The following is a 10550-nucleotide window of genomic DNA, read 5'->3' as shown; positions in this document are numbered from 1 at the left end:
AAAGGCATGCACCATCACCACCAGGCTAAGCCTGGATTTTAAAACTACCTCTTCCCCACACACTGGCTTGAAACAAGTTAGGAATGGTAAGGTAGGATGGATGGATGGATATATAGAAAGAACAAATAAAGGGTCTGTGGGTGCCCACCAAAGCTAGAATGGATCCCATCTTCAACCTGGTACTGTCTCAGTTGGAGTCTCTAGGTATTGCTACTAGGGATCACCTGAAAGAGGGGAAGGATGGGATGGCCAGGTTCCCTGAAAGTAAGGGTGGTCCTGGGGCAGATGGCCAGGCCTGAACACTGTCTGTGTCCTCATCTGCCACTTCAGAATCCAGGCCACTCAACAAAGATCAGGTGAAATTTTAGCTCGATTGCGTACCTGGCTGGCAGTAGACGCTAGGGAAATGTTTGATAAATGGGTGACTCTGCTGAAGGTTCCTCCCCTTGGCACCGCTAGCGACCTCACTAGACTAAGGTTATTATCTCTTGGCCTCAAGATGCCAGTGCATCAGGGAACGCCTTGGGTGGGGCCAGCCAGGGACTCCAGGGCGGGGTCCTGGACCAGAGGGTGGAGCCTAGGCCTGAAGGACCGGAGTATGGGGCGGGGCCTACGGCCGGGGGCAGGGCCTGGACCCCGAGGGCGGGGTGGCCTCGTAGGGCGGCCTGCCTGCTTTAGGGAGTTCGGGTGCCTTAGCGCGCGATCAAGGAGAGGCTGCGGCTGGGTCAGGGCGCGGATGCTGGAAGTTCACATCCCCTCGGTAGGGCCCGAGGCCGAAGAGCCCAAGCAGAGTCCAGAGAAAGGCCACATGGTGAGCAATGGATGGAGGGTGCGCGTGGGGTTCCGCTGAATCCCCTCGATGAGCGCAAAAGGGACTCAGCATTCCGGGTTGGGACGTCCATCGCAAAGATTCGGGGTTATTGGCCTTCCCAGTCCCTCGGAAGATGGTCTGGGCTCTTGAGGGATCGTGTGGAGCAGAGGGGCGGGCCCGTCAGTCTTTTCCTTCAGGTGTTTGTGGGGTGCGCGAGGGGTTTCCCTGGGCGGCAGCTCGCCAAGTCGTCTTTGTGCCTTTCGAACGCCAGAAAGCGGGCATATCTCGCGGCGCGGGTCCTGCTGCATCATTTGGACCCGCCGCCCTCACTCCTCTGCCGGCTAGGTGTTCCAAGTGGAGGTGCTGTACAGCGGTCGCAGACACACCGTTCCAAGGCGCTACAGCGAGTTCCACGCTCTACACAAGCGGGTGAGGTGGCGCGGACTACCCGCCAATCTGGCTCCGGGCCAATCCCCTGGGTGGCAGGCGAAAGGGCTCCGGTCCCAGCTTCTGGTTGGCCACCCTCATCACTGTCCCACCCCTGGGAAGGTGCAGATCACGGGCAACTACCCAAGGGTTGTAGGGCCCCTCTTGGGGAGAACGCAGAGTTAAATCCCAGCTCAGACTGATCTTGTCCAAGTGTGTTCTTTCCACTCTCAGGCATGTCACTTCTGTCCCAACCACCTCTCACCAGCAGTCCCAGGTTAGAGCTTAAAGGCATAGAGGGAGGACTGGAGAGTGGTCTCAGCTAGATGGAATGAGCTTGAGGGTTTTGCTGGGATCTCACCTCGGTAACTGATGACAGATCAAGAAACGATACAAAGTGCCCGACTTTCCCTCAAAACGCCTGCCCAACTGGAGGACCAGAGGATTGGAACAGCGCCGGCAGGGCTTGGAGACCTATATCCAGGTGTGCACAGAGCATTTTGCTTCCCCACCCTCAGGGACCAGGCAGAGATAAGGGGGTATGAGGGCCCACAACTTGAGATTGATATTGGCCACATTGAACAATAATGAGTACAAACTTTTCTGTCTGGATTATTGAAACTTTTGAATAACCCAACAAGTAGGTCCTTTAAGATTCTTCACCCCTAGGATAAGATTCTATTATCTTCATGAGGTATGTGTGAAATCATTCCTCCAACCGTGATATACATTATTGAACTAGCCTGCCCACTTTATGGGGCCAGTGTTTTTGCAGTCCATACTGGATTGTTCCTCAGAATGGCCCCGAGCTTGGTTTAATACTTGCTTCCATTGCCTCGAAATTAATTATTTTGGAACAAAGGTACTCAAATTTTTGTTTGCAACTGGTTGTGTATTAGTAGCTGTATCTGATTACAGGCTTCCTGTGTTCCTCTCTAGGGCATCCTGTACCTGAATCAGGAGGTGCCCAAGGAGTTGCTGGAGTTCCTGAGACTTCGCCACTTCCCCACAGACTCCAAGGCCAGCAGCTGGAGGCAAGGATAGCCCCTGCTGGGGTGTGGCAAGGGCTCCTAGCAGCAAGCAGCTGGATAAAGGTCCTGAAGGACAAGCTCTCTCCATTTTCGAGCTCGACCCTGGTCTGGTTCCCTCTGATACATGGCCTCCCTCACCAACTTTCTTGACCCTGGTGGAGGGTTGTTTTGGACAGCTTTGATTACCCCAGCCGCCTCCAGCTCCGGAACTGGTCTTGTTATAAAATAGAAGCAACAGTCCCCTGGGCTATTCTGTCTTCAACCCCTCCCCACTTCCCTTGGGTTCCTTAAACAGCTCAGTTTCTTTTCTTTTTTCCAGCACCCTGAGGGAATTCCTGCCTAGTGACACCAGGCAAGTCCAACTCCTGCCCTAAGTTTTTGCTGCCCTCTAGTGGCTACATGCTAGCAGGCAGGCCAGCAACCTGTGCTCCTTTGCTTTGTGGGTGGGTCCCTGCTGATTTTGGTCCTTGGGGAGTCTTTGCTCTGCACATTTCCACTCACAGTTCCCAACTCCTTTCCTCCCCACAGCTCACAGCTGCAACACCGGCCAGTCATTGGCTTCTGTATGGACCCCTACATTTACACCCCTTCCCCAGGTGAGGCACGCCTCTAAGTTCACATCAGCACCTCCCTCCTGCTGTCCTCTGGGGCCACACTGGATCCTGTAACCTGCTTTGTAACTTACTTCATAGAAACTGTGCAACACAGTTGGTTCACCTGGTCTCTATCCCCTTGTGGCCTGTTTTCAAAAGTCAATATCAACAGAATGTGGGCTGGGGAAAGCGAACAGTGCTTCCCTTTGGGTAGATAGCCGAGCCTGTGGGCAGCTGAGTGCTGCAAGCCCATGGCCAGGCCTATCATACACTGGCTTCCTCTCCTTCACTTTCTCTCCCACAGAACCTCTCCCAGAAGTGGTGGTGGATGGTGTACTCGAAGGCCTCTATGGCTTCAGCACTGGCCCAGCAAAAGGCTAGCTGTTAACCTGCTCCATCAACAGTGCCCTGACTAGGCCGGTCTTCGGGTCACCTGTCAGGACAGTTGTGTGCCTCAGTCCTAGGAGTTCCATATAAGAAACTGGATCTTCCCTTGGACTAGCCTCAGGGTGTAACCAGCTTAGGCTCAGTTGTGCCCAACCCCACTCAAGGCTCTGAACTTGGCTTGCATCGACAGCTGCAGTTGGTGTAACTTAAGACTTAAAAGCCCAGGGGCAAAGGCAAAGTCAAGATAAAGAAAAAAGCATAAAGTAATTTCAGCCGTAGGCTAAGAAGATTCAGGTGTATTTCCTAGCCTAGCCTGGCAGATGGCAGAAGCTATGGTGAGACACAGTGGCTGGTTAGCCTCTGCCTGATGACTGGTGGGTACCATCTAGGCACAGGCGTAGGCAGGAGCCCAAGGAAGGGGCATGTATGCATAAGAGTCCTAGACGACATGCTGGTATGCACTCAGGACAGGTGCTATATACATCCTCAAACTCAGCTCACACCTAAGTTATAAAAAAGAAAACTCACTTTTTTTTTATTGATCAGCATTCATAGGAGTTTGATATAAAAACCAGGCCTGTGGAATGTGAGGGGGTGTGGGTCCACCCCCTCAGGCGGAAGCTCTGGGGCTGAGTGGCACGGACCCTTGTGCCTGGCTACTTTCACCCCTGTGAGAGTAGTAACAGGACCTGCACATACAGCCACTTGGAGGGATGAGGTCCCTGAGATTCTACTCCTTGGCAATGGCAAAGGGCTTCTCCACTTCAATCTTGCCACAGTCTGCAATGATCACATCCTTCAGGGGCTTGTCCCGACTGTCTGTCTTGGTGCCCTCCACCTTCCTCACTACATCCTAGGAAAAAGGCAGGAAAGGAGGGGGTGGGTGAGATGGAGGTCAAAAGGCACAGGACTGGGAGACAGCTCCAAGCGAGTGGCTTAGAAATGTTGAGACCCACATGGGATGAACACAGAAACCAGGGACCCAAAAGCCAGGGTGAATGCTGAGCACAGATGCTTAGCTGAACCAATACCACTCAGGTGTGGGTGTCTAACACCCCTGATTGAGTGACAGAACAGAGGGCCTCAAAGCTGGACAAACTCATCAAAGTCTCCTGGACAGGCTGTCTGGGAGGACTTAGAACCTTGGGGGCATGGAAATGTAACGTGAGTATCATATATCATTCATATATATCTACATATATATATACATACATACATACATACATACATACATGTATATATCCCCCTTTTTTTCCTGAGTAGTGTTGGGGATTGAACACAGGGCCTTATGCATGCCTCTATCATGCAGCCACATGGACACCCTGAAATGTGGTCTTATGCTGTCCAGCCTGGCCTTGGAATCCTGAGTCCAAGTAATTCTCCTGCCTCAGGCTCCCCAGCAGCTAGGATCATAGGCACATGCAAGGTAATTATCAGGCTGTTTGTTCCTAACATTCCCCACCATTATGCCAGGTTAGGAGTCACTGTTGGTCTGTATCTGTGGCTTAGGTGCCCTTGGGGAGACATTTCCTACCTGAAGCCTTTGCTTATTTTAGCGAGATCCTTGGAAAGGACTATAAAGGTTTAGCCCTCACTTTTAAACTTACCATGCCCTCTAGAACTTTGCCAAAAACCACATGTTTGCCATCTAGCCAGGATGTCTTGACTGTAGTTATGAAGAACTGGGAGCCATTGGTGTCTTTGCCTGCGTTGGCCATGCTCACCCATCCAGGCCCATAGTGCTTCAGCTTGAAGTTCTCATCTGGGAAGCGCTCACCATAGATACTCTTTCCTGGGAAGAGAATCAGTAGGTCAGGGAGTTGAACCAAAACATGCAGGTGCTTGGGTGAAATCTACAGGGCTCAGACTATCCTGTCAGGTCAGGCTTGAGTGGCAAAGAAGGACATAAAAATAGCCTTCCTGTCTTCTACCCAAGCCATTGGGACCATGACCACCTGGGGTTTGAGGCCAGGCTGACTTGGATGAATTACTATGAGAGTAGTTTTATGACTGTCAGGGTACATGTTACTATCCTTAGCTGTGTCCTGAAGCCTGTAGGGAGGGGCTTTGGAGAGATGCCTTGGTGCTATGCAGGATGCTGAGAGGATGGATGGAGCCCTTCAGGGAAAAGGGCTGCTACAGCCAACCAGATTGCCTTTCTAGGGTTGCTGCAGAGAAGAACAGCAGATAGGGGTTGGCTGGGGAAGGAAAATAGGATGTAGAACTGCCTGCCACTTGGTTTCTTAAGAGCCAAGACCCTCTTACTGAGGAAGGATAATACAATAAAAAAAATGCTTATGAATGTGTGTCATTATCTGTCTGTGTGGGGTATGGGTCCAGGATCACGATAGAAAGCTCAGAGCTCCACACCGTTTCCAAGATTCTGGTTGCAAAGTTGGCTTCCCCATCAATGGACTGATGGGCCTGAGAAAAGGAACGTTGTAGCAGCATCTTCTGAGGCTGGTGGGATGGCTCGGCACACAGGGGAACTTACTGCCAGGCATGGAACTGACAGTGGAAGGGAGAAACCAACTCCTACAGGTTGTTCTGACTGTATCATGCATGAAATGACATGTGCTGGCCAACCCTATAAGTATGCATAGAAAAAGACAGAATGACATTAACCCCAGCACTTGGGAGGCACATCTCTGAGTTTCCTGTCTCAATGCCACTCACTTCCCTTGCATGCAAACTCTTGCTCTCAGCACGCCCTGTGCTCAGCCCACAGCCACCTTAGGGTGCCCCAGGTTAGCACCTGCCCTTGCCTGAGACTGACAAGGGAGATGAAGAAAAGAACCAAGATTAGACTAGACGGCAAGGTGGAAGAGAGGTGGCCTGTTCCCTGCAATGATTCCTGGCTATACACTGCTAAGGCTTCCTATTTGGAAATCTTAAGTCAACCATGGGATTTCAATTGCTCCTCAAATGACATTTAATCTTCTATCACAGAACTTCCATCCAGCTGCTTTGCAAATGGTTAAGCTTCAGCCCACCAATTTTTGTTTGTTTTTGTTTTTATCTTCCCCAAGACAAGATTTCTCTGTGTAGCCCTGGCTGTCCTGGAACTGTCCTGACCTACCTGTCATTGCATTAATTTTTTTTTTTTTTTAAAGTTAAGTGTACGGGTGTTTTTCCCTACATGTAGGACTTTGTACCACACATGTGGCTGAGAAGACCAGAAGAGGCTGTCAGATTTCCCCCAAACTGGCATTATAAACAGTTGTGAGTCACCAGGTAGGAATCAAACCCAGGTCCCCCACAAGAGCTGCCAATGCTCTAAACCACCATGTCACCTCTCCAGCCCCTGTGTTTGATTTTTAGACAAGTTCTCATGTTGACTGGGCTTGCCTTAAAGTCATCCTGGAATCTCCTGCCTTAACCCCATAAGTGTGGGGGTTCTAGGCATACACCACTACACTTGCCTTGAGTCCTTCACTTTTATTTATTTTTAGTTTGTGTATTTATGTATGGATCACAAGCTCATGCCACAGTGCATGCCTGTAGTCATGCCTGCAGCAGTCAGTTTTCTTCCCACGTTTGAGACCCAGGATTAGAACTCAGGTCATCAGGCTTGGTAGCAAGTACCTTTACCCACCTCACCAACCTTTTTAGCTACTTATGCATGTATATGTAATACAGGCAACAGTATGTGTGGTACAATCTTTAGACTTGTATCAATGGTGGGTACCTGGAGAAGAGCACAAGCCTACCTGATCCCCACCACCCCATCCTTTGCACTGGATTTCTTTGTCAGAGAAGGGTGCAGCCAATCTGGATACAAGAGAGTCGGCCTCTAGAGTGGGCAAAAGATGTCTAACCAAGGCAGTCTGGCTACCCCACCTTGGACACTATGATGTCAAGACTCATGCTCAGAGGGTCTGAAGTTACCTCCTGTGCCATCTCCTCTGGTGAAGTCTCCACCCTGGATCATGAAGTCCTTGATGACTCGATGAAACTTGCTGTTTTTGTAGCCAAATCCTTTCTGGAAAAAAGGATGAGAAGTTAAGGAGGCAGCAAGCAGGTGTCAAACAGGCCCTGAAGAAACTCACCTACATCTCTTTCTGACATAGATGCAGCAAGTCTGGGCACACATCTTGGCTGATACTGTTTCTCCTAGCAGTAACACCCTCCTGGGTTCTACCCTGAGCACTGTATAAATGAGCATGGTGTGCACACCTGTGATACCAGCACTCAGGAGAGAGGAGCAGGAGTTTCAGAAGCTCAAGAACACTCCTGGCTACACATCAGATTCAAGGTCAGCCAGAGGTTATACATGAGACTATCTCAGGAAAAACAAAACAAAATGGGGAAAGGCATTAAAATACAAATTCCATTAAATAGAATATACATTTTCTTAATATTTTAAGATTACTTAGAATATGGTACTTTTCTTCTTCTTTTTGGTTTTTCGAGACAGGGTTTCTCTGTATTGCTTTGGAGCCTGTCCTGGAATTAGTTCTGTAGACCAGGCTGGCCTTGAACTCAGAGATCCTCCTGCCTCTGCCTCCCGAGTGCTGGGATTAAAGGTGAGCGAGCAGCACCAACACCTAGCTCACTTTTTTCTTTTTAAAAAATTTGATACCTCTTATTCCAATAGTAGTCATATCATGTGGTCTAAGAACATTCAAATAAAATCAGATTCATTTAAAGATTAGTCTTCAAACATAGCCAAATATGTCATGCTCGTCTATGTTCTCTCTACTATAAAACCACATCAACACCTCAGTAGTCACTGAACCATTTGACACACTTCCTTAACTGTGAAACTATCACTTTTAGATCTTTGGAGTGTGTGTGTGTGTGTGCGCGCGCGTGCGTGTGTGCTATGAATAGTTGTACGAAGTAGCAGGGAAGTGCCAAAATTCGGGCAACTGAGGCTTTGAGTAATTCAGCAGTACCAGGGCCTTCTCCAAAAGTTATAGACAAACTGGACCCTGGACCCCTTTGTTCTTTAGTTTTCAAGACAGGGTTTCTCTGTGTAGCCCTGGCTGTTTTGGAACTTGCTCTGTAGATCACACTGGCCTCGAACTCATAGAGATCTGCCCACTTCTGTCACCTGATTAAAGATATGTGTCACCGTGTCACATTGTCTGGTTCCTTTGTTTGTTTGTTTGTTTTTTTTTGGTTTTCTGAGACAGGGTTTCTCTGTATTGCTTTTGGAGCCTGTCCTGTCCTAAAACTCACTCTATAGACCAGGCTGGCCTGGAACTCACAGAGACCCGCCTGCCTCTACCTCCCCAGCGCTGGGATTAAAGGCGTGCTGCCATCACCCCCTGGCTCCTCTGGGAACCAAGCTACTGCTGCACACATTCTGCAGTCCACCTGCTCCCATCCCTACTATGCAGAACTGCTCACCTTTGTACCAGACACTTACCTCTCCTGTAGCTAAGGCTACAAAATTATCCACTGTTTTTGGAACAGTCTTTCCAAAGAGTCCAAAGGTCACTCGGCCTACAGGTTCATCTCCAATTTGAAGATCAAAGAACACCTAAGGAAATGAAAGAATCCAAGCTTAGCCTTTTAAAGGGTCCTTGTTAGATTAGAAAGAACCCCAGAAATTACCCTGATGAGAGAGAGAAAAAAAGAAAGAGAGGGGGGAGGAAGGGAGGGGAGGCAGGGAAGAAGGGAGGGAGCACAAGGGCTGTGGCTAAAGCCCTAAAGCTGTGGCTGAGTCTGATTTTGGCCAGAGGCAAAACCTCTGGCCAAATCAAATGTATACACTGGACAGATGGCTCAGCTATTAGCAGCATCTGCTGCTTTTCCAGGACACAGCTTCCATTCTCAGCATCCAGGTGGCTCAGAATCATCTGTACAATAATGAAAACTCTAGACTTCCCCCAACTCAATACTAGGGACTGACAAAATGGGCTTGACCACTGTAGGCAGGCAAGCGCTCTATCACTGAGCTAACAACCCCAGCCATTAATATTCTGAGACAGGGTCTTGATAACTGTAATTCTCCCAAGTGTCTGGGATTACAGACAATATGCCACAATACTTGGCTTGCTACATTACACTCCCCACCCCAAAAGAAATTATTACACGAAGGCCAGATGGCCTAGTAGGTAAATGTGGTTGCAATCAACCCAGAAGTCCTGAGACTTATATGATGGAAACAGAAAATCGACTCTTGCAAGTTGTCTTCTGACCTTTGGTTGCCCTGTGGCACCTATGAGTCCCTCTCCCTAGCAAGCAAACAATATAACATTAAGAAAATTTACCTCTCAGAAAACAGAATAGCAACCTGTGCTCTTACAATTATTCCAGATTATAGAAACTGACATTAAAAGGGGAAATCACATAAAGAGAGTACTCTGCTTGCAAGTTTAACTATATTTACTGTGCGTGCTACAAAACACAGTAAACTGGAAGTGGACATAGGGTATGTGCAAAAGGACCTCCCTGAGACAGCCCGTGCTGGCCGTAGCTAGGTATCCTGGGGTTAGGGCGTGGGCTGGGGGGGAGTTCGGGTCATTCTTAGTTTGAAAGGGTAGGACGAGCCTGGTTCCAAGAGGTCACAGATGATCTAAGAATGGGCTGAACCAGGACAAGGACGCTCAGGTCGGAACTACTGAGCCAGACCCACTCAGACCCGGGCCGGACCGCAGGCGGCGGAAGGGAGGCCTCGCCGGGTGAAGAGAGCCCAGACCTTGACTGTGACTTTGGGTCCCTTCTTCTTATCGTTGGCCACGGAGGGTCCCGGCAGCAAAAGGAAGACGACGGAGCCCACGATGAGGGCCACGGCAAAGAGCACCTTCATATTGCGCTCCGAGAGGCGCAGCATCCACCGAAAGCAAGAAGCAGCAGTCGCGGGAGCCCGGACCGGAAGAGGGTGTGGACACGCAGTGTTCGCGCATTGCGGCCCGGGCGCAGGGGTAGACCTGATGCTGCGGAGGCCTCGCAGCGTGCGGCCCGCCCCTCGTTCCCCCTGCGCCGCAACGCCGAGTGGTAGGCGCCGCTGCGGGCGGGGCTGTGGGTGGCTGCCACGTTACAGCCCTCTGATTGGATATGTGACTCGCCCTCAGTCTGCGTCAAGGCGCTGCGCGGAAGGCGGCGTTGGGATTGGTCTCAGAAAAAAAGACTACGAACCCCAGAATGCCCTGCGGCCCGACCGGCCCACCAGACCTTTGGGCCACTGTCACTGTGCATAAAAGCCAGTCACTACTCAGTTTGGGGGTGGTCTTCAAAAACTCGACGTATTTAACCGAGTGCGAGGTGTTAAATTTAGCGGCTGAGTTTTATAGCATAACCTTCTATATCTCCTTCTAGGAAATATATACTGGGAGTAGTGGCTCATGCCGG

At 50.0% G+C, this 10550-nt stretch overlaps 2 protein-coding genes across 2 annotated transcripts; one reads left to right on the top strand and one right to left on the bottom strand.

Annotated features, from left to right (window-relative positions):
- Positions 1-668: 668 nt before the first annotated feature.
- Positions 669-3273, top strand: Snx22 (sorting nexin 22). The gene is given in 8 exon segments (XM_051197806.1): positions 669-811; positions 1157-1240; positions 1617-1721; positions 2177-2271; positions 2588-2620; positions 2797-2864; positions 3166-3223; positions 3225-3273. Coding segments are annotated over 8 exon segments (567 nt in total). The 5' UTR covers positions 669-736.
- A 479-nt stretch (positions 3274-3752) lies between these two features.
- Ppib (peptidylprolyl isomerase B) lies at positions 3753-10096 on the bottom strand. Its single transcript, XM_051197805.1, has 5 exons — positions 9898-10096; positions 8623-8736; positions 7137-7230; positions 4856-5040; positions 3753-4101 (listed from the first exon to the last, which is right to left on the bottom strand). The coding sequence occupies exons 1-5, from the start codon at positions 10030-10032 to the stop codon at positions 3979-3981; spliced, it is 651 nt and encodes a 216-aa protein (XP_051053762.1). The 5' UTR covers positions 10033-10096; the 3' UTR covers positions 3753-3978.
- Between the last annotated feature and the right edge of the window lie 454 nt (positions 10097-10550).

This window comes from Phodopus roborovskii, unplaced genomic scaffold, assembly GCF_943737965.1.
Source record: "Phodopus roborovskii unplaced genomic scaffold, PHOROB, whole genome shotgun sequence".
Taxonomy (NCBI): Eukaryota; Metazoa; Chordata; class Mammalia; order Rodentia; family Cricetidae; genus Phodopus; species Phodopus roborovskii.
This window is presented reverse-complemented; position numbering and strand designations above follow the sequence as displayed.